Source organism: Dermacentor andersoni, chromosome 2 (genome assembly GCF_023375885.2).
Source record: "Dermacentor andersoni chromosome 2, qqDerAnde1_hic_scaffold, whole genome shotgun sequence".
Classification (NCBI taxonomy): Eukaryota; Metazoa; Arthropoda; class Arachnida; order Ixodida; family Ixodidae; genus Dermacentor; species Dermacentor andersoni.
The window spans coordinates 20063810-20088417 of record NC_092815.1 but is presented as its reverse complement, the minus strand read 5'-3'; the positions used below and the strand labels follow the sequence as shown (position 1 = coordinate 20088417).

At 45.8% G+C, this 24608-nt stretch overlaps 1 protein-coding gene across 4 annotated transcripts in view; it reads right to left on the bottom strand.

The window, feature by feature from the left end:
* Window positions 1-24608, bottom strand: part of Ca-beta (Calcium channel protein beta subunit) — a 132401-nt gene that overhangs the window by 38286 nt on the left and 69507 nt on the right. For 2 of the 4 annotated variants that reach the window (XM_055077454.2, XM_055077455.2), the window contains exons 2-5: window positions 16394-16424; window positions 11007-11123; window positions 8266-8388; window positions 4488-4621 (exon numbers count right to left, since the gene is read on the bottom strand). In XM_055077454.2, the coding sequence (XP_054933429.2) occupies window positions 4488-4621; window positions 8266-8388; window positions 11007-11123; window positions 16394-16414 (395 nt within the window). In that variant the 5' untranslated portion in view covers window positions 16415-16424. The remainder of the gene's footprint in view (window positions 1-4487; window positions 4622-8265; window positions 8389-11006; window positions 11124-16393; window positions 16425-24608) is intronic. The other 2 variants (XM_050189867.3, XM_055077453.2) reach the window with 1 other exon arrangement.

The following is a 24608-nucleotide window of genomic DNA, read 5'->3' as shown; positions in this document are numbered from 1 at the left end:
TCATCGGCATGTGTACGGCACGTGTCAGCATCGCCGGCCGCCACACTCCTGTACTCTTCACTGTAATTGCTCATTGCCCCCCGACCTTATTCTCGGCCTCAATTTTCTCTCCGCCCATTCTGCCCTAATTGACTGCTCTTCCAGTACCCTTCGCCTCGAGTTGCCGATGCTCGCAGAACCTTCTGACGCACCCCACTGCCGCTTACGCTCCACCGGCTTTCTTCGCCTGCCGCCAAAGTCCATAGCCTACACTGAACTGTTGTCTTTCCCACCAGTTCCTGATGGCGAGTACCTCGTCACTCCTCTGCCCGACATCCCAATACAGTATGAAGTCACCGTGCCTCACAGTATAGTTACTATTACTGCGAACCACACTCGCATGCCTGTCAGTAACTTTGGATTGGCAAAGCAGATTCTACCGCAAGGTATTTGCCTTGCCACCATTGATTGTCTCGGCGACCAATACGTGGCAGCGTTATCGACCGATGGTTCTCGCGACCTTAGCATGCCCATCGCGCCAGCCTCGGGCGTCGATCCCAACATACAGAAAATGGTTGCGACGGACCTGTCCTCTACGCAGGCTGAAGACCTTTGCGAAGTATTATCGTCCTACCGCGATATTTTCGACTTTGACGATCACCCTTTAGGCCAGACGCTCGCGGTCAAGCATCGCATTCTTACTGGCGATGCTGTGCCTATTCACCGACGACCGTATCGAGTTTCTGTGTCGGAACGCCGAGTAATTCAAGATGAAGTGAACAAAATGCTCGATAAAAACATCATTGAGCCTTCATCGAGTCCCTGGGCGTCACCTGTGGTGTTGGTTAAGAAGAAGGACGGCACGTGGCGCTTCTGTGTTGATTACCGTCACCTGAACAGCATTACAAAAAAGGGTGTCTACCCGCTCCCACGTATAGACGACGCCCTTGATTGCCTGCACGGTTCCAGATATTTCTCGTCTATTGATCTTCGTTCGGGATATTGGCAGATTGCTGTTGACGATATGGACAAAGAAAAAACCGCGTTCACCACACCTGATGGCCTATACCAATTTAAAGTAATGCCGTTTGGATTATGCAACGCCCCTGCCACCTTTGAGCGTATGATGGACTCCTTGCTCCAAGGTTTCAAATGGTCCACATGCCTCTGCTACCTCGACGACGTCATCGTCTTCTCGCCAACGTTCGACACTCACCTTGAGCGTCTCACAACTATACTTGATGTATTTCGAAAGGCGAAGCTGCAACTTAACTCATCGAAATGTCGTTTTGGCCACCGACAAATTACTCTTCTGGGCCATCTAGTTGACGCTTCCGGAGTACAGCCTGACCCCGACAAAACTCGCGCTGTCCGAGAGTTTCCGGTTCCGAAGACAGCCGCAGACGTTCGAAGTTTTGTAGGGCTGTGCTCGTACTTTCGTCGTTTTGTTCCAGATTTTGCGACAATTGCTAGGCCCCTAACTAATCTTTTGAAGAAAGGCGTACAATTCTCGTGGGGTACTGCAGAAGCCGCCGCCTTCTCTCGTCTCGTCACTCTTCTAACCTCACCACCCATTCTCGCCCACTTCGACCCTGATGCCCCTACAGAATTACGTACAGATGCCAGCGGTCATGGCGTAGGTGCCGTCTTAGCCCAGTGTCAGCGTGGCAAGGATCGCGTTATTGCTTATGCGAGCCGCCCCCTAGCACCATCGGAGCGCAACTATTCCATTACGGACCGCGAATGCCTTGCTGTTGTCTGGGCGGTTGCAAAGTTCCGTCCTTACCTTTACGGTCGCCCTTTTTCCGTAGTCACTGACCATCATGCTCTTTGCTGGCTCTCATCGCTAAAAGATCCTACAGGCCGGCTTGGTCGATGGGCTTTGAGGCTACAGGAATTTTCATATTCCGTGGTGTACAAGTCTGGCCGCCTGCACCAAGACGCTGACAGTTTGTCGCGTTACCCTGTTGACGACTCCGACTCCTCCAAGATTGCCAGTGCTTCTTGCGTATTCTCGGTATGCCAGCTGCTTCATTTCGCCGACGAGCAACGCCGTGTCGCCTACATCAGAGCACTCATCGACCGTTTTGAACACTCTCCGGCCGATGCTACTCTACGCCTCTTCGTCCTCCGCGACGGTACTCTGTACCGTCGTAACCTTCATCCAGACGGCTCTGAGTTCCTGCTTGTAGTACCTAAACACCTCCGCTCCACCGTTCTAGAAGAGCTTCATGACGCACCAACGGCAGGACACCTCGGTGTATTTCGAACCTATGACCGTGTACGTCGCCGTTTTTTCTGGCCGGGCCTTGCCTGTTCCGTACGACGTTACGTCGCCGCTTGTGAACTTTGCCAACGACGCAAGAAGCCTTCCCAGCTCCTCGCTGGTTACCTGCAGCCGCTCGACATCCCTGCCGAGCCCTTCCATCATGTCGGCTTGGACCTTCTAGGCCCATTTCCGGAATCTACATCAGGAAACAAGTGGGTTGCAGTCGCGGTGGACTACGCGACCCGCTACGCCGTAACCTGTGCTCTTCCGACCAGTTGTGCAACTGATGTTGCGGACTTCCTGCTACATGATATTATATTGATGCATGGTGCTCCGCGTCAATTGCTTACAGACCGCGGCCGCACCTTTTTGGCCAAAGTCATTGACGACATCATGCGTGCCTGCTCAATACAGCATAAATTTACCACCTCCTATCACCCCCAAACGAACGGCCTCACTGAGCGTTTGAACCGCACCCTTACAGACATGCTATCCAAATACGTTTCAGACGACCACCGTGACTGGGACCTGGCTCTACCTTACATTACCTTTGCATATAACTCTTCCCGTCTTGAAACTGCTGGCTTTTCCCCGTTTTACCTCTTGTATGGCCGCGAACCGACGCTACCACTGGACACTGTGCTTCCGTCCGCCACAGCTTCAACTAGCGATTATGCCCGTGATGCAATCTCCCATGCTGACCATGCTCGCCAACTTGCGCGCGCTCGTCTACAAGTGTCTCAAGACAAGCAGAAACAACGCTACGACCTCCGTCACCGTGATGTCCATTTTGTGCCCGGAGCCCTCGTGTTGCTTTGGTCACCATCGCGTAAAGTCGGCCTTTGTGAAAAACTGCTTTTCTGTTACACAGGCCCATATCGCGTGATACGCAAAGTGACCGATGTCACCTATGAAATCGTTCTAGCCACGCCCACGACGTCCTCCGCTGTGACAACCAGTGACATTGTCCACGTTGCCCGACTCAAGCCCTACAACTCTCCATGCCCCTTGGATATTTAACAGCACCGTGACGGTGCTTTTGTCGCCGGGGGGTAATATTACGATATGATTCCACGAGAGACGAGCAGCCGCGAGAACGACGAAGAAGTTGGTCGGTGCCCTCGGCACGAGCGAGTGTCAGCCTGGCTGCCTGGCTCCAGTGTAAATAGCGTGTAAATAGCATCTCTCGTCTGTGTCTTTCCACACGTAACAATATAACCGATATATTGTTAAAACCAATATCGTCATAAGTGGGTTTGACTGTTAATAGTTTTTCAGGTTTTGCCGTTTGCTAGGAACCTATGGTCGTATTTTGCAAGGACTTTATCTCTTTCTATTCATTTCTTATAATCTGTCCCACTGAGCGGCTAATCCCTGCATCAGAGGAGGCAGATATTTATGCAAACTAATATCAAATGGAAACAAAATAGCAAATGACAGCGCATGTGTGGCCCTTCTTATGTTCGACTTGCGGAGGCTGGTGATCTTCAGGGAAGCGACAGTCCCCAACTGAACGGCGCCACCAAGTCTATTGCGGCGACTCGCTTTGAAAGGACGACAATACGTCCGTCCCCAGCCCGTTGGCGCAAACCATGTCTGCAGCAACGACTCGCTTTGTAACGACCACAATGCGCCGTGTCCCCAACCGAACGATGCCGGGATGTCTACACGCAGTCGTCGGACCATGTATTGTTAGTGGATTTGCCGTCACCTTCACAGCTGTTCGGTGTGCATTCCTCTTTCAGTCATGTTAGACTGATGAACTTTAACGTTCTCATGTAGATACTGTATATAAATCCCATATTCCTTGTTCTCGATGAGAACAAGTCTCTCCCTTCAACAACGTCCTCAGCGTGGATCAGTTGGACGACGGCATGGGCCAGCTACCATCTATTTCATGCCCGACCCCAACTATTAGACCCTGCACTCCCTGGAAAATCTTTCATTAAACTTCAGTTGTAAGTGAGCATCTGTCCTGTCCACCCTGTTTCCTCCTGCCCATATTTCCACTCAACGAAACTACATGCTACAAAATATAGCTCCCGTACTACATCTACTACAGGTTTTACTATTTGTGATATTAGATATACTGACTCAATATTGTGTGAAGCTACATGGAACAATGTTCCAATGCGGTCACACATTAACCTTGGCAGGCACCACACATAACCTGAAGACCTGAAGTACCACAACAAAATGTAGCCAGTAAATGAATAAATGCAAACAAATCAACACCTACCTTGAATGTAATTTACTGCTGCGTGTTTGCGTTTGCTGTAGAATTAGGTTTTCCAGTTTGGCTGGACTAGGAATGAAGCCCATGTCACAGCCCTCTTTCATGAGACGGCCCACCCACCAGTCATTGTTGAATTTCTGCATGTACAATGGGAGAGCAGAACAAGTGTGATTAACACAGCGCGCATTCACACACATAATGTGGAGGCTGCTAACCCATCTCTACACTTCTGTCAGTTCAGATTCCTACTATACTACATGTAAATTAAATGCAAGGTGCTGGATGTTTCACAGCCTGCAACTAGAGCTGACTACTGCTAATTTGAAACTAACTAGACAGGAAAAATCCACATTGGTTTCTACGTTGATAAGGAACATAGATATGACAAAAGAAAGAAATGTGCAAGAGCCAGAATTATAAGCTGCTGCTATAGCTTTGTGACAGGATTTTTCTCCCATAATTTTTGGTGCAGTGTCAGCAGATTATGCCCCTATATATACACAAACAGATAAACACAAAGAAATAAGAAAGAAAGTAGTTGGGCATGAAGATACAAAATGTCATTCATTCACACTATGTGACACTTAAATTGGAAGAAGCATTCAACATTCATGGCTGCCCTTTTGGCACTTTATAACAGTCAAAAGTTGGGTCAAGTTGAACAATGCCGAAGTAATGCACGTCAGCCAGACTTGTAACTCCCAAGAATGTGTGTCAAAAATTTCGGTATTTGCTGCCTAGAAGCAAGCTTCTAAGGCAAATACAGCCATACAAGAGAGAATGCGAAAAGTAGGTGTAAATGGTACTCAAAATTTTGAAGAGAATTTAACAAAGCTCTTGGCATACTAAGCACACTGTCCATTTCTTCTCTTTTGTGGTGTATGTGTATTTGCAATTAATATGTCAAATATGCACCAACTAGGCCCTTAGCAAGACCTTCAAAACTAAGCTCTTAGTCAATACAAACTTGATTCAAGAACTTTTACTGTAATGTTTGAATGTAGCCAAATATTTGTGCATGCAGTCAACCTCAGTCAATATGGCATTATATAGCCAACATCTTTAGTTAGCTAAGTCACATCATTAAATGTCTGTAAGGTGCAAGTGTTTTGACAGACAGAGAAAGCACAATATTTACAAGTTGGATTTCCAATAACACATGATTCAAAGTAATGCAGATGGCCAATGACACAAGTTAAAAATTATGTCAGTTGTGCCAAAAGTGCTGTGCATGGTGAAATGAGTGTGGGAATGTCAAGCTACCAACAACCGGTATTTTTCAAGAAGAGTGGTCTAACACCAAGTGTGGCAGTGTTGATGCCAAAGGTGTATGGCTGAGTGGTCACATGCCAACATTGGTGCTCATTCTAGTTCAATGAAGCCAACACGAAACAGTTTGCAAACACGTACGCCAAAGAAAAAAAAATAAAAATTTTTGTACCTGGTGACAGAACTGGTTAGGCTTCCTTACTAAATTGGAAATGGTGGTGAAAGGGGCCTAGAGCTGCAGCCAACCACAGCTGAAGTGCAAGTGATGTTTCATGCCTCAGGAAAAGGCTTTATTATGCATGCTGCAGTACTGTCTAAGCTTAGCATTGTGACTCACTCTTATAAACACAGGTAAAAAAAAATCTCAAAAAGACATTTATTGTGATAATCGCTTAATTTAATGCACATCCTAAGGACAACCTTGAGTCTAAACTCTGGATAATTCTGATATCAAGCCAAATAATTGCTGTGAATTTAATTGTGATCAACTGCACTATGGTTACATGGGTACTATTTAGGGCTCCTTGCTGACGCTGTATCTCTCTGCTGTTTGTCAACTATTCCAAAAACTGTTAGTATCTGCACAATAAATGTTCTGTAGCAAATTTCACCACCACTTACTTGGAAAACAAGACTATTTGTTTAGTCATAAACAATATGATAACCTAACTAAGAATATTGACTGCCTGTAAATCTATTACCCTTAGCATTCCTTAATGAGGTCTTGTTTTCAATGTGAAATGTGTTACGTTTTGACAGGTGACCAAACATCTATATTTTCTCTGCAAAATCTTGTCTTGTCAGCCCATAACCCCAGTAACCTTACATGCATGGTACAATCATTCTCACAATGTGCCTTACTCAATTATTGCTTTTGTCATGGTCGTAAATATTGTAATCTTCCATTAACTGCTCACTTGTACACTGCCTACCTGCACAGGCTTTCATTTACCTTCACACCTAAATGGCATTATGCAGCACTGAAGCACATAAACCAGCTTTATTAACAATTGTGCCACATTTATCTTTAATCCCTTTTTCTTGTTCTTATTATTAATATGCACTTATGAAATGTCTGCCTTCAAACAACAAAAGCTAAATTCTGGGGATTAATGTGCCAAATGTGTGATATCATTACGAGGCACCCCATAATGGGGGACTACGGATTACTTTTGGTCATCTGGGGTTCTTTAACGTAAACCTAAATATAAGTACATGAGTGCTTTTGCATTTTACCCCCATGCATTCAATTAGAGCATCTGACAATTGCACACCCATAAATAAAGGGTAAATAACCACAAAAGCAATGTTTCTTATACAGTCAGAGGTGTTGCAATTACTTAAATGCGCTGCGACAGCTGAATTCATGAAAATTGCTGACAATATGTGACAAGATATATTTACAAACTTGTTATATCGCACTTCTACATTCACCTTGCATTTATGCATTTATGTGCTATCCTCCAAATGCGAAAGCATTAATAAATATGAAATGATCAAATGATTTTCCTTTTTTTTAATTGTAGATAGTAGCAGTTATTTGAAATCTCAAATTGTATTTTTGCACCCTCCTTTGCGTGTAATTCACACACACCTATCACAACCATAAAGAAGAAAAAATGAAATTGGCACATAAAAATCAATCAATAACCATGCACGAGAACGTATAGTACTTTACAACAGAAACAAGGCAGAACGTCTGCCACAACGTAAAGCTACAAAAACACAGCTGCGCTGCTCCAGAGATGTAGCCCCATGGCGGTGCAGCCTGCATCTATAAAGCCGCATTTAAAGGGAATCCGCACTCACACTTTGTACTTAAATTTATTGTGTTTCGGTGCAAGCCAGTCACCCTCAAGAACAACTGCTATTGCAGTAAATTGCAATTTATTGCAACAACTTTTCAATCAAAACTTCATCACATGACCACACTGAATCAGCTGTACGTGCCTCTCTAAACTATATTTTATACATTTTGTAGTACTAGTGGTTCTCAGTCTTTCTTTATTTCTGATAGCAGGCTAGTAAAATCAATTAAATTGGTTAAACATGGAGCTATAGCGATCTTATATGAAGCTGTTTTATACAGACATTGTCACACCTATTCTACAACTTAGCTTTCAACACAACACAAAAAATTGTGCTGTGGTCATCGTGCATGTGGTTTCCACATTGCATTTGGGTTAGAGACCACTCATCACTGACCTCAAATGCCACTGGCTCAATGGTAGTTTGAAGATGACATAACAATCAAATGTAGAGAAAATGTGGTATATTTTTAAATAGCCAGTAGCAACTTCAGGCAGTACTACATGGCTGTCAAGTGAATAATCAACTGCATAACAGCAGGCATGTGCCAACAGATACAGAAAAAATTAGCCAAAACTGCATAATGTTGCCAGAAGCTAGCCATTTGTTCACAATTCAAAAAAAGTGCAGGATCACAATGTCCAAGTATTGTCTACTATAAGAAGCTTAGAATGAAACAAGAGCCAAAACAAGATAGCCTTACCTCCAGGATCTGAAGATAGTCCCTGACTCCAAATGAGATAGCGTAGCCATGAACAGGTGAATCATCGTCCAAACTTCCATCATATGCCATATTAGTTCGTACCGTAAATGCTACCACTTTCTCCTGGAACAAAAACAGCAGAAGCAACTACATCAGTACAATGCAGTGTGAGAAAGAAGAAAACTGGTGTACCCATATGTGCATTTACCCAAATTTCAAAAAAGAAAAAAGAAAATTACAGATGCATCCTAAAACTTCTTTGGAACTTACATGCAATGTCCACATGACCTATGTAACATGGATAAGAAAACAACACTTAGAATATGGCGAACGCAGATCGCATCCACTTACCACCCTTAAGGAATCCAGCCTCAAAAATATGCAACAAAAACAAAAAAGGAAGACCTTGCAAAGTGGAAAAGCAAGAACAAAAGAAAAAAGAAACGCACCAAACTTTTGCGACATTACAGAATCACAACTCAATTTTCAGTGAAGCTGTTTCTTTCATGCAATCGCTTTAAGGCTTTGGTTAACCTACACACAGCTCCTTTCATACTATACATTTTGATTTCATAACCATCGTTTCACAGGACAAAATAAAAACTTCCGAACATAAGATTCAGAGGAGAAAAACTTTTGGAACTTAATTTTGTCATACGGTTGCAGAGCAATGATATAACGTCGTTTTTGTTTGCTAAAGAAAATATTAAAAGAATCACAAACGAGGAGGGAATGAGAAAGTGCGTGTGTTTGAATACGTCACTTCCTGGGGAGGCAAACCGCTCGTCCTGTCCACTCCTTCGTCACATCCCGTCTGAAGTTGCGGTTCTTTTCCTCTTTGTTTTACAAACGTTCGCGTCTGCTACAGAAGCAAACAAATAAGAGAGAGAGGACATGAGGTTCACGGGCAATGCCGCGACCTCAGCACGCCGCAACCCCCCTCTCTCTCACTTTCCCCACTCGGACATGGCGCGCGCAAGCTGCAGCATTCCTGGCTCGCCAGGAATTCGGCCTTGAACGAGTCTTCGCCATTACCCCGGCTTTTGTTTTCCTTCGGCTTCCCTTTCCCGCAGAGCGTACGGGGCGGCGGAGCAGCGCCGCGATACAACGCACTCGCTGCACCCATCCAAGTCTGGCATTACAACGAATTGAGTCAAGCCTAGTGTGTCAATATGTTTGAACCGAATAAATTGTCAATAAGTGCGAGAAAAATGAGCTCGAAGAGCCAATGCGCTTGCGACAGGAAGAAATGCAAGGACGACGCATGTGGTCGTACTTAAAAAAAGATACGGCATATCTGTGGCAATTGTTGGAATCTATGCTAAGCGAAGCTTTTCTGAATAGCAAGGAGGCAAATGAAGCACGCAAATGTATTTTATATCCAAGTTAAATAACTGTTCACGCCTTCTGCTTACACCACTCCCTGCTGCGATTACGCGGCGGGACGTCCCTAGCCCTGCAAATGCTTTTGATGCTTTCCTCCTCTGCACAACAGCTGTGCAGGAGAGCCCCCGGTACAGACATCTACTCGGCGTGACATCGACGCCAATCCCGGAGAAAGAGGCAAAAGACCTAGGTCCACATGCCACGCCTGAGTAGCGCGATAGCAATACCAGGAATGCACTGCCTCCAGGATCAGCTCGCGCTGCAAGCTACCCTTGCAAGCATACATCGTACGCTGGTGGAGGACTGACATGTCAGTGCAGATGCAGCACGTTTAATTACAGAATCTCTGGCACCGGTTCAGTTTTGATTAGGCAACTCCGTAATGGACCCAATTTACTCGGCCAGAAACCCAGCAGCACCAACCCGCGCTAAAGAAGGCAAAGAAACTATCTCTTCAAAAAAAAAAGAAGAGAAAAAGTGGAAATAAAAATACATTAATCTCACAGTCGTCCAAGGTATCTGCGATCCTAAGGCCTCCGTCCAGCGAGGGAGCAAACGGAACGCAGTGCGTCCACCTGCCGACATGCACGAACGCGAGCGGCGGAGCGACCACGGGACTCGATGCGCGAGCCACGCGGTGACCCTGGAACTGGTTGGCCCCATTACAATCGCCGTTGCAGGGCTCATTACCTCAACATTGTGGTGTTGTCATGGCTCTCCGCTGGGTTCCACTCACGCTGGTAGGAGCAACAGACCGCTATTATGAGAGTGACTTACGAGTTCTACCGCCCTGCTGTTTGTGAAACTTGTCGTGTTACAGTAAACTAAGTTCTTGAGCGTCGCGCATACAGGGTGTTTCACTTAACTTGAGCCAAACGTTAAAGATATGCAAATGCCACGTAGCTGAAGAGAACCAAAATAATGTTTGCTGTCGCTAGGAGATACTCAGATTATGTTTTGCTTCCGCCTGATTAGATAATCAGTCTTAATTAATCAACTTCTCAAATATTATAATTAGATGAAAAGTGTCAATTAGAACACTGTAGAGCAACATGAGAAACTCCCGATAGAGCTTTCTGTTGCTCAGTACGTGCTACATAAAAGTGTTTTTCCGAAAGTGAAAGAAGCCCGAGAATACACGCAAAGTGCCTCGAGCGGCCAGTCGCGCGGCAATATTGTTTTTTATTCATCAATGTAAACCACTCGCTCAGCGCTCCATATGAACCCGGTCACTGCACATTTCAATGGGACGCTTTTCACGTTGCACATGTTATGCAATCGCGCACACCATCCCGCGCGACAGCATTGAATGCGTGGGATACGCGCGCACAATAACTGAGAAGAGGACAACTCACCCTTGCCGCCCGCAACTGTGCCAATGCCTTGTTCTCTCTGTCAGCACGTTGCTTTTCGCGAGTTTCGTCGAGCGAGAGGTCGGACGACGGCTGGCTGTAGTTGGAGTCGGCAGATCCCTGAGCAGCCAAACGCGCACAGTTAGACACCGGTCACGTTGAGGAGTAGAAAGAGCAAGTCGGAGGAATTGATTGCGCACTGCATGCGTACCGCTTTGTTCTTGTACTAACATCCCGAAAAGCTAGTACACTGCTCCTATCCAAGACGTTTAGCGTATCGCCAAAGAAAGACAATTATTTTTAAAAAGGAAAAAAGTAAGAAACGTTTCACTAGAATTGCAGTACGAGTGGTCCGCTAAGCCGCTAAGATAAACACGCCACATATGCCAGTGTAATCGCAAATCTTCTCTTATGTAAGGGTGTTTCATAACAGGTTGGCTATCGCGTGTCCGCCACTCACAAAAATAAACGTGATTACAGTACGATCACAGTGATCAGGAATTCTGTGAATATGGACCTACTACGTTTTTACATTCATCTCGTCACTGCAAGTTTGTGAGGAAACGTATTTGTGCACGATCAGTTTCGGTGTTGGCAGTTCCGTAAAAAGACGCTTCACGAGAGTACGCCTGCTTCTAGACGACCAAGTCGGATTACTCGTCCTAGCTATACGCGAAGGAGATGTAAACGTTAGTGAGCGATTAACAAATGTCGGTAGTTAAGCCAAGCCCGTGCAAGTCAGAGATGCAATGTAGGGTAGTTCAGTGCGCCGGTCGTAGACTTCATGGATGATAAAATACCATATGCACACCTACAGGCACACAAATAAGTTGGCTAGACCGTTCGGACGACGGGTACCCAACAATTATATGTGGCTACGAAGATAGCACAGATCCACTAGCAAGACACCCGCTATAAAGCGGAAATGCGGGCAGAGCAAGAGCAAGCTTGTGTCCCACAGATGCTACCAGTTCTATCGCCTAGCAGAGCAACTACGAAGCGCTAAACATCCCACTACGCTATGCTACACTACAGAAAACGATGTTGGCGTAGGAGAAAAAAAGAAAGCGGTATATAGATGCTGAAAAACACGTGATGGGGCAAGGGTCTTTTATGCGTTCCACAATGACAGGTTTTGCTTCAGTAAACTTCACAGCAATACAAATAAGTATTGCGGTGAGATTACTTGGCATGCGAAAATAAAATGCCGGCAAACGGCGCCTTCAGGAGAGCACCTGTAATTATATTAAAGTGGGCGGCGCATAATCTCCAGGCCACCGAAGAGGAAGCAGGTGGTCAAGTCCGGGTTCCCGCTATGGTTGTCCGCGTTGCCCCTTTGGTGTCCTGGAGACGCCGCTAAAGTATACTAAATAATGACACGTTGTGTACACTTAGTGCTTGAGCAAATTATTGCTTCCCTTCACTGCAATACATTGTGTATGCTTCGCCGCGGTACACAACTGTACTGTGGTGAAGCCATTACAAAACGCATATAAGACGTTTGCTCACGTGTGCAACTGTCCGCAATTCAAGAAGGATTAGAATCAATGCCAAGTTTTGCTGCAACGCCTATACACTGTTTTCCAGACTGGGGAAACACCAGTTTGGAAAACACTCACTGCCAGTATAATGCTGCGTGTAAGCTATATTTCCCTTAACTATATCTCAAATAAGCCTTTTTATACAAGGTCTCTTCCAATCAAACCACTGAAATGAAAACATTAAGTGCCTGAAGATAACAATGTTGCATTCCTATACATCACGAGAAAGGCTTAATTACCTTAATGTGGCTGTCAGTTAAAAGTATCACGCGCATTGCGGACAGTTGCGTCAAGGAACTGAATCTAAGCTCAGACCAAACACATCTAGCAGGCACAGTCACGACTCACAACTTACCGATCGACAACATTGAACGCCTGGCTTCTCGAGAGCTTGGCAAGACGCTATGTGGCATGGTTTCATGTCACTCGACGCTAGGCACGTATAGTGCACCTGACCTCGTTTACAAAAAAACTATGTATGAAGTCTGAACACACAATAATTACGGCAATATTTTTGTCTTCGCATCCATAATGCAGAAAACAGTGAAAGTATGTCACAAAATACCCGGTACACACGCGCCCTAACCGGTGAAGCAACTGTGACGCAGCGAGTAGGCGCGCCATTCAGAGTTCGGAAACAAATTTCGTCTTTGCACAATATACGCTGGCTTCCTATTCATCATTTCGTTTCTGTACTCGCCCATCATCGGACCTATCTTTTAGAGTCCGTGGGATACGGAGCTGAGGCCGTATTTCGAAACCTTTCTTTTTCTTCGATAGTATATATATATTTTTTCTATCAATCGCTTTTCTTATCCGATAACTGCGAAATGTGAAAAGAGAAAAGAACGGGTAAGCAAAATATTCATCGCAAAATTTAGGTCTACGCTGTGGAGGAGGGAGTCCTGATTACTTCAGATTTCTCAGTGTTCTTTAAAGCGCACCGACATATTTTAGCGCAAAAGCTTTTGAATTCCGTCTCCATCAAAATGCGAAACTGCAAAGCCGGGATTTCGTGTTCAACGGCAGTATACTACGGCCAGGGAAACCGTTCCACGCACAGGAAAGGGAGCCTAAGCAAGAATTATCTTAAATTCGCGCAGTTCTTCAGCCTGCGACCACTGGCGTCCCAACACGCTGATGACGCACGCAGAGACAACATGCACACCGACGCACGACATGCACCGGCAACGACGGCCGTCAAGCGACGACCGCAGCCGGCCGCGGTGCCGTTGCGCGCCACGTGCCGCCGTGCGAGCCCCGTGCAGCGCCCAGCTTCGCCACGATGCTCGGGTGCGCGCGCTCTCGAGGCATGCGAGCGCGGCCATAGCAACCAAGTCGCCACAGGCAAACGAAGTGAACGAAGGAAAACGTGCAAGCACACACGCAAAGGCGGTTCATGCATGTGCGGCGTCAAACCGCCGTAAAAGCATCGATGAGAGCCAGAGATACAGGATAACGGACCCTTTTCCCAATTGTTGCGTTCGCTTCTGCCACCAGTTTTCATCATGACTATTGTTATTGTTCTATTTTTGTCTTTCCTTCCTTTAAATAATGGCGGCACTGGTCAGCATTTAAGCGAAGGCGAAACGCGGACAGCGTACGCTGGCTTTCGACTGCTGCACGTGATGTCGTCGGCGCAGCAATATCGAGATGTTCTATTTAACAACGCAAGCTAACTGCACGCGTAACCTGTAATCTGATTTCCGCAATTAGGTTGTCGTACGGTTTTCCAGAAAGCTAGATGAACAATTTGGAAAAGGGCCGCTGGGCTTTCGGGAAGCACCTTTGGCGACACACGAACCACGCGCCGAGAGAATTACAAGACTATATGAAAAAAAAAAAGACAGAAAAGAAAGATACCGACGGAGCACTATGGGGGCACATCACCAAAAAAAAAAAAAAACAAGGGGGGGAAGGATACTGAAGTTCAGACTTAGCCGTAAACAAATACTGTTGAGCTCCTGAAAGTACGACGAGTTTGATATAAGCAACATTTTCGGAGGCATAAAGATAAATAATTAATTAAATAAATACATAAAATCAGCTTTAACAAACACCACTAAAAGATGCTGTTAGGTGATCGCTCATGCTCCCAAGCAATGCACCACAATGACGACAGAAATATGCGCCACGTATTCAATGACACCTTGACTATATGCACAAGAACATTCTGCGCACGCAAAAAAGAAGAAAAATTGGAAAATAGAAAACACCAAATCCCACATATCTAAGTGGGACACCACGCAGGGGCAAAAGTATGTAGCTTTACGCAATGCTTTGGGAAAGGCGCTCATGTCAAACAGTCAATCTACCATAGCGTACCAGTAAAAAGGAGAAAATACGTCGTCTAGAAAGCGTGAAATAACTGTAGCAATAACATTTTGCCTCACACAAGAACAACTTGCTCAATCAAATAATCATTGACTCCCTTTTAACCTAACCTCTCTGTACCAAACAACTGTAGCTCCGAAAACATCTAGCGATTCCGGGAGTAGTTTTGATTGTCGGCTTCACGGAACTACAGACACATAATAACCGTCCGTGAACAGCATGTTCCACGGCCGTAGGTCGCCATGGGTGGTTCCCGTGAGCCGAAGAAAAACAGCCACCAGCCAGCTGCAGACAGGCTTGTCCTTACCAGTTGCGAAAACCTGAGCGCTTATCACGCTCTCACTGCGTCTGAATATCTATAATAGTTGAAGTTCGCTCAGCGTGACGAAGATGATGCGGCTTCGGATATGACTCGACTTGGAGTAGTACTCAGACGACATCCTGCTTCCATCTTATGCCGGTGGATTACACGGCACTTAGAACCACAAATGAGTGAAGAACCTTCCCAACTGGATGTAATAAGGCAGTGCTTAAAGGACGTTCTTCAGCAAGAAATTTTGCAAAAGCGCAGTATGAACACAGTTGACGGTGTCTGAGAAGCACTAAAAGACAAAAAAAAAATTCTGCGCTTGCCCGCCCTACCTTCAGGATTGATTTTTACTTCTGAGCTGTTATTCCCATTCTTACAGCTTCCGCAGGCTTTCGAGAAAGGGGGGGGGGGGGCAATTCGCATTCATGTTTTAAATCAAGGTTTTCCCCTTTGGTGAATGTCTCTTCGCAAGGTGCCGGTGACGCGCTATTCCCTACCCCGACATTGAAGCAAAAAGGAGCAGCGCTCTTGCTGTGGATGCCACGACGCTGGTACTGATATCCCAAAGCAATGTCTGATAGGATTGACGCCACAGCAGAAAGGATGCCTTGCAGTAGGATATATACATGTGAACTCTTTACGACAGCGATGAGATTTGCTCCAGATAGCTGCGCTCTACACGCTCGCTTCTAACCCTCTCTCTGAAGCGCTCGAGCAGCGCTACAAGCAATCTGGTCAAACCTCAAGATATGTTCCCAGCCATGCAGTTAGCGTTCGCTATTCTTCCCTGGACGCGTGCGCGCGATGCAACTGGTAAGGTGGAACGAAAAACCTGCCTGCAGAAAGGCAGAGCTCTACAACCACGCTGTATGCGAAACATCCCAAAGCCTGGTAAGCCACTATTAAAAAAATACTGGTGCCTAGACATTGCAGGCTTGCCAGGCACAAACAAATTAAGTAACAGTCGCTGCCAAGCAATGACATCTAGGCGATGACTGGCAGTGTCTTCTTTGGTCTACGAGGGCGTACGAGAGCTAGCTTCAGAAAATTCGTAAAAAGAGACGACCGTGCCTCGACTCGGGGAGTTTCGCGACTACTGGCGTGATTGAAGAACTCGGCGCAGTGTGGCAGCCTGATGCAAAAAAAAAAAAGGAATAAGGGACCGAGCAGGGATCCTTGGCGGCTTGATGATGATGACAGCTTACCAGAGGCGTATACTTGGGCATTACAGAACGGCTGCGCCAACCAACGTGAAGGCATGCAAAGAAAAGTTTTGGGAAGCACCGAGTCAAGAAACGACGGTTAAGGTCAGATACAGATAGGGAGAGGGTCAGGATGGGAGGAAAGGTGAGCGTCTTTGAATGTGGCGGCGCAAACATAGAAAAATAAGCGAAGAAGTGATCAGCGTACATGCCGGAATGGTTGAATGCGTTTGAGAAACTCAGTTAAGGGGAAAGAAAATTGGCAAAAGGGGCAGATGGTGAAGTTTGACTTGTGGTACGTTCAATACCAGGCATATAAGGCGCAATACAAACTTGCAAAATTGCTGAGATCTCTGAAAGATGTAATCAAACAATAGGTATAATTGGCTAAGTTTCAAAATGAAACAACAGGAACTTTACACAAAAATGGTCAAAAACAAACGAGACGCCACATCAAATGCACATCAACAGGAATGTGAGTGACATATTAGTCTCTTCCAAGTCATCAAATGAATGACTGATTTTTTTCAGCCATAGCTGATGAAGTGCTAGGGGGCCTTTGAAGTTGCCTCATTCACCATGCTTTTTTTTATATAGGGCTGTCCGGACAAAGGACAAAGACTGTCCGGTCGAGTGTGTGTCCGACGAAGTACAATCAACAGATGCTCACTTTAAAGCCTCAGTTCAATGGAATGAAATGAGACTATTTCAGTAAGAATGAGCTGTATAGTCATATACACACACACACACACAAAAAAAAAGAAGGATACCTCTCAAGTGAAAGGCAATTCCAGAAGCCTGTATATACACTTGTAAGCAAGAAGAACGAACAAGCACTGCTGTCAGGGTTTGAGTTTTGCTTGACAAACAGCATTTCTGTTTATGAAATTTTAGGAAAAACCAAACGGCTTTCCCCCTCATCCCTGAAATTTGCAACGGGAAAATTCAATTAAGATCGAAACTTTAAGATTTCCCTTATTACGTGTGTCGGGGGTGGCCGAATGACGGCATCATCTACATTCCGTCTTAGCGAGACTTGGCAACTGTGCTAGATGTACGGACGGAGTAAGCCATCGAGGCCGCGGCTATCGGCCGCGTTGCGGCACTCGTGGCGTTCCTGCGAGTGCAAAGCCGCATCGAGGCAGAGGTTGTCCCTGGTTCCCTTAGGTTGCAGGGCACCTACTCGTCGCGGAACTTTGACGTAAACAATGAGCTACCTGTTGCACTGAACAACGCATACCATGTGCTTCAAGCGGGAGAGTCAACCATTTTAGAATGCAGCGAAAATTGCATCTCCTTCCCGACAACATGTAAATGAACGCGAATGGAAGTGAAAGTGGCCGTCTAATATTTTAACGTTAACTCGTTACTTTAATGCACATGTTGCAATTGCGAAAGTTGAAGCTGGACAGTGCTCTAGGAATGCACACTTGCTAGAAATTCTGAGACGACGAGTTTGGAGACACTCGTCCTCAAGCTTGTCACAAAACGCCTCGATGTTCCACTTAGCTTTGTCTGGCACTGCACGAGGCGCTGAAGAAATATATGAATCGCAACGTTAATGCATTCCTCCCCAAGTTTTTTGAAGAGCTGACCGGCTCCAATAGCGCAATTGCAATATGTGCCCTGAAATAGCCATTTAAGAAGCTAATAAAAAAATATTAGTTGATTAACTAGATAACTTGTGATAATCGCACATTTACTGATGTCCGCCACAATGCGCTGCCAAGAATCAGGGACGTTATTATTTTTACTGCACATTCTTTTAAAAAAACTTGGCCTTTCTCATTCGAAGCGTATAGAATACACAGACGCCGCAAATGACATTTCAGAGCGCAGCTTTTAGGCGCCCGTTGCAGCGGCGAGCGTCGGCGGCATAACCGAGCGAACGAGCACAGCGAAAGATGAAAGAGCGAAAACGGAGCGGGAGATGCAGGACGTGAGCCACGAACGGCGGAGATCAATGAGAGCAGTCCCTTCAGTGACGTGCGCGTGAGAAACTGGGGCGCTATAACGTAACGCTATTCCAAACTTTTCTATTCCAATCCTGCAATCCACCCACCGCGATTGGTCAAGAACTTTTTTGAACCACCCTGTATGCGAAACATCCCAAAGCCTGGTAAGCCACTTTTTAAAAAGCCTGTCTGTCATGCCACGTCACAAAAACAGCCGTAGCTCCCAATCTGACATGACGTGTACACACTGGATATGCATGATTCGACCGAACAGAAGAAAAATAATTACTTCTGATTAGACGCCTTTTCGCCTTTATCCCTCTGCTATTGGTCAAAAGGATTCAGGCTGCACCCACTTCACCTGTCTGTCACTCGACGCCACACAACCGCGAAAACTCATTGCGTAAAAGTGGCGTGTACGTTTTAAAGACGCATTAAGGTGCCGAACAAAATTGGATTTTTTTTTCTGAATAGCCGAAGACTGTCCCGTTCCGAAAGGAATAGAAGATGGCTGCCACTGATCGCTCAGGCAGGCACTGGCTACCCGCACCTGCCGGAGAGCATGGATTTATTTGTGCATAACAAAACTTTTTGCGTGACAATGTGACGTGATAGAGCCCTTTCCGCACGTATACGACATCGCTCTGCCAACTCTTCTTTGTTGAGGATCCGTTTTAGCTTCATTTTTAACTGTCCGTTGCACACCACCGCGATTTTAGACAAGCCATCGCAAGCTATGTAAGGGAAAGCGGACTAATCGCAGACGCCGGCACTTCCCTCTTGATCCGGTTATCTATTTTCACTACGCTGGCTCGGCCCCATCGAAATCCTCTCCACTTGAGCGTGCTCCTCGCCTCTTATCAGCATATCACATAGAAAAAAAACGCTCAATTCAGGCAATGTTACTCGCTTTGAAAGCAAACAAAAGTCACTCCCTATAATCGAGGAGCTAGAGCGTCTGATGGGGCTGTTCAGACAACGCTGCGGGTCAGTGCCCGATGCTTGCGTCGGCGGTTACGCAAATTTGACGTCAGCAGACCGGAATAAAAACATATTCCAATAGTTCTACGTTATAGGGCCCCTGGTGTCATGCGGACCCGCCCGACCGCTCGTTTTGTACTATCGTCTGCTCGCGCCAGCTTTCGCTCGCGCTTGTTTGGTTTGGTATGGTTCGCGCTTGTTTCAGGTGTCATGGTTTGGGATTTTTGTAATCCCATTGTATGCGCGACGCGAATTGTTTAGTGCTTTCTGGAAGTCACACGAGCACCGGCTATTACACTGGAACCTTCGATGAATCGTGCATAAAAGCCGACGCGCTTGACCCGCAGGTCAGATTTCTGACGATCGCTGACTCGGCTCGCCGCTATCGTTGTGCTGGAGTGTTACTTGTTTTGCTGGGCACAAGTTCGCCCAATAAAGAGTTAAATTTGTAGCTTCCAGTTTCGACACTGTCATTATTCACTGTCACTACCACGTGCCAATATAATAATATATACAAAATAGTGTCAGCCAGTTCTTTCTGAACAGTGAGCGACGCGACCGGTGAGTGTGCTTCGTCTGCCGCAGAGAATCAGCGCCGCGCCGCGAGGATGGACCCTGTTGTTCAGAATCATACCTATATTCTTTGCCACAATATATCGCGAATTCACAAGACTTAAACAGCTGCGCTCAAAATTCGCATTAGTGAGTATCATAATCGTCGGTGAATATTTTTGATGGGTGCCACTTTACCAGACGCAAAAAGCGCAAAAACAATTCTGTAAGCGAGTGCACGTGCATGTTTGATGCACCAGCATGGTGTATCTTTAAGGTTCGCGTTAAAGGACGAATGCGGAAAGTGAGAACGGGATCAACAGGTGCTTTAAAGGGCCCCTCACCAGGTCTGGCCATATCGAGCTGACAAGCGCAGAGCATACAATGCGCGCAAACAATAGTGCTTGCAACGAATTACATCGCTACGCGCCAAGGAAAGATGTGAAATTTCAATAGGAACGTCGTTTTCCCTTTCCCTCGCGGCGACCGCGCTCCAAGCCGGACGGTGACGTAGTCGCGTTCTTGCGCCTACGTAGTCGTGTCCGCAGTGTGACGTCGTTCGTGGTGACACGTGACTTCGAGAATTATTAAACACATCTATTATGTGTGTGATCAGTTCCTTGATTGGACTAATTGAAGTCTAGATAAATAATAAAACACAAACGGAATGTCTGCGTTTTTTGTTTTGTTTTACTTCGCACCGAAGCAAGAGAGATATACTTCCGCTTCGTCTGCTTGTTCCCACGGTCGTGCCATCACGTGCACAGGTACCGAAACTATGCCATTTTGTATCGTGTTCCAGCGCGTGATCATGCTCTGCGATCCACTTGTTCTGCCTCAATATTCGTGTAGCACTGAATTAAACTGCTAGTCATGTGTTCTTGTGCACTGCGCGCAAGATAGTGTGCTGCGCGATACGAGACAATCATAATAGCTCGTGCGCAACGCCGTCAGCGGAAGTGCGCAGCGCCGAAAAAAAAGCGAGGAGAAAAAAAATGAAGGCGGGGCCTGTGACGCAAGCGTCACGCGATCCTCGAGGTCCGGTATGGTAGAACCCAAGTAAGGAATTTCGCTTGCGGAGGCTAGACGGCGCGAGGGGTGAGAGTGCCTCGCTTGGCAATGGAGCTCGCCGCCTCAAATCATGTGTTCGCGGCACGAAATATTTCTATCTCGGCTATTAATGAGCTGATTTCAAAAATTTTTTTCGGCAGAACGCTCCCCAGAGGACAGGTAAAAACTCCCAGCGTATACCCGAAATTTGCTATGGGACCTGGCGAGGGGCCTTTTAAGCGAGGTTTGCAAGAAAACGACTAGAGTATATTTATGACAAATGTGCTGCGTAAAACGACCTGGATTGCGGGGAAAAAATAATATGCGAACACCACCTTAACACATGCCTTTGCAGGGATTCTTATTGGCCAAGTCGCGAAAAACAGGAGTGTAGGAGCTACAATGAAAAATGAATTTGGAGGCATTCGAGGCAATCAGTATAGGCAACCTGAGCAGTGCTTTTTCGGCCTCTTCTGCTTATGACAGTGCAACGATAGAAGCACCAAGGCCAATGCAAGAAAAAACACACACACACACACAAAACGTCAACATGCACAGGACCGACCGGCACAGCATATGTGCAGGCAGACAATCGCCAGTGCAAAGGTACAACCATTGTCTGCCAGACACGCACATTCAAAAGCAGTTCGGTATTGTCAAGACGGGAAAAACAAGAATAATAAAGGCCCCGTCAGCAGTTCGCGGTATCCTTTTCATGCAACTGCGTGAGACGTAGACGTGAACAGCGTGTAGATCATATACATGCGCCAGAGAAAAATAAATCGACAAAAGTAAAAAGACGGAGCCTCCATCCAACCGTACGAACTTAATCACGAAGCACGCAAACATCCTCTGATGCAGGACTAAAGCTAAACCACACTCGCCGGAATTGTATACCGGTACTCTCTACAAGAATTAATGACAGGTTGATTAAAACTAAAGTATAAGGTTTTACGTGCCAAGACCACGATTTGATTATGAGGCACACCGTAGGGGAGGAATCCGGAATAATTTGGACCACCAGGAGTTCGTTAAAGTGCTCCTAAATCTAAGTACACGGGTGTTTTCGCATTTCGTCCCCACCGAAATGCGGCCGCCATGGCCGGGATTCGATCCCGCGACCTCGTGCTTAGCAGCCCAACACCTTAGGCAACCTAAGCAACCACGGCGGTTCTACACGTTGGTGCGGGTGCTACACATGTCGCAGAGCGGGTTCGGCAACACACGATCATATAAAGCCAGAAGTCCTGAAAAAAGAACAGCATAAAATGTCATCACGTGGGATTCTCAAATGACGGGTAGTTCTCTAAACAAATCTAGAAGTCCAGGGTTCCTTACTGCTGTTCACAGTGATAACGAAAAACAAAGGGTCACTGAAGTTTAGCGTTTCTTTCTGACAGCTAACATACTGCCTAAAATAATGCCACATACAATAGCCAAGCCGGACAACAAGCACCGTGCCATGGCGATTTCGCTATTTTCCGGCCATTCGAAGAACAAGACGACCAAATTTAAACAATCCTCATTTTCTGAGAAAACGTTCAGCTGCCTTTTGGCCACCTGAGCTCAATCAGCGAGTGGTCTCACTGAAGCTTTCGTCGGGGTGAATGCGCGCCGTTGCTGGCTATGTAAATTGGGTAGGAATAAGTAAAACGAAAAAATAAAAAAAAACAAGAACAAAACAACAACACGGAATGCCAGAAAATTAGAACGGTCGTTGGAAGATTGCAGTCACAACAGCCGTTTACTGCATGTAAACCTTTCCGAAAAGTCAGACGCACGCCTACATATACATTTTAGCCGGAAACTTGTTTTTGTTTAGCATCATCATTGACTTCACCGTTGGGTGGTTGTTATAAACATCTATTAAGCATTAAAAAACAACAACGAGAGGGCCCTTTTCAATTGGTTTGTCACAAAGATAGTAAATAATAACAAAGGCTCGTTTCATGCCGATACTGAAGAAGAGAATTGTACAACGAGTCGTTCATAATCCGCCATTTAAAAATCTGGAGGACGCTTAAGCTTCGCCTTTAAGAGTGGAACGCGACAGCATTCGAAGATCCCTGACTGGTTGTCGCGCTTCCCGGCAACTGCAGCGTATGTAACCGTAATGTTTAGCGGGAAACGCTCGCGGCGAGCTATGCACGAAGGCCGGCTTTCGGGAGAGACGCGGCCTCTCGCATGGGCCAGGCGAGCGCCATCTGGAAGTGTTTCAAGGAAGCGGGCGCGCCGCTCAGTGGACTCAGATATTTACGTACCGGCGTGCGCGAATGGCGGATGCCGTCTCCGGTGTATAAACGCTGGAAAAGGGGTTTGTTTGAGTTTTCGCGTAATAGAATTACGTTTCCTCGTATATTCAAATTGCAATCCGAGGGCTATCATGTCTGTAAGTTGTGTGTAAGTCATAGTTTACGATTTTTCCACGTATTTTAGCTTGTGAAATTCAATTGTTTCAGCCGATTCCTAGCGTCACATGGTAGGCCTGGGTATGTTTGGTTCGATATACTTCGCCGAAACGGCGTCCGACGCCGGATATTCTGCGACACGGAATCCTTAGCGCTGTAGCGTTAGAACAATAAGGTCATAAAGCCATAAAAATCGCAAATGGCAAACAAATGTAACGTCGGTACTTCTATACGAATTCCCCCTTTTAATTTGAGCCAATCTATAGCACAATTATGTGTTGTACTACATATGTGCACGTATCAGAGTCATAAGGTCCTGCGCATCACTTTAATATTGACGTTGGGGAGAGAACGTAATTCAATTCACTTTATTTGAACACCAAAACGTTGAGGCCCGCAAACAAACAAAGCCTATTTATGGCTTGACGTGGTCAGCAGCCCTTTTTAACAGGCAGTGGCAGAGCATAAGGTAAGGTGTTACATATTCAGTAGTCATCCTAGCCCCAATAAGATGAGTGAACTAATTGCCGCTTCTATTCCGCTATACCACGTTCAGAATTTTTTTTCTACTTCGGAAACATGTTTACATATTCACCTGTGGTACATAGCGCAACTTTACCTCCGCAGATGGATTGCCATGGAAAGGCAGACATTGCTTGCAGAACAGGTAATGTCCTCCACTAGCTAAAATGTTAAACTGATTTTATGACATATGTTGCAAACTGCAGATATTAAGCGGGACAATGACAGTCATATACACTTAACAAAAATACTGCGACTAAAATTACTTTCAAGGTATCCATCCAAAAAACCTACAAAAATATGGCCTGGCGTTCCATTTCTTCCGGCGCTGCGCAAGGTATGCTTTTGTAAAAACTTCACTGAAACGGCGATCTACTTCATGGCGCGTCACCTTTATGTTAATTGAGTGCCTGTTATTTGGTTTAGCATTTGTTTATCGTTACTACGTTGTCATATATTGATAGCGTTGCTCGCATTCCATTTATATTATTTGTCTAGGCAATGTCCGTACGTTACTGGATTTGCATGTTTTATGCTCAACTACGAGACTGAATTTCTGAGGGGTGACTGGGACTTTGTCAGTTGTAAAGAATCCGTAGTCCAAACTACTTCTGTTTGCAATCTAATGTGTGAGGCGAGATAAGCAATTTAATTAAATAAAAGTAAGTGATCTAAAGTTCACATTAAACACTTCTTTTATTTACCTAGGTAAACATTGCAATTTTTCGTCCGCGCAATGTCGACCTTTTC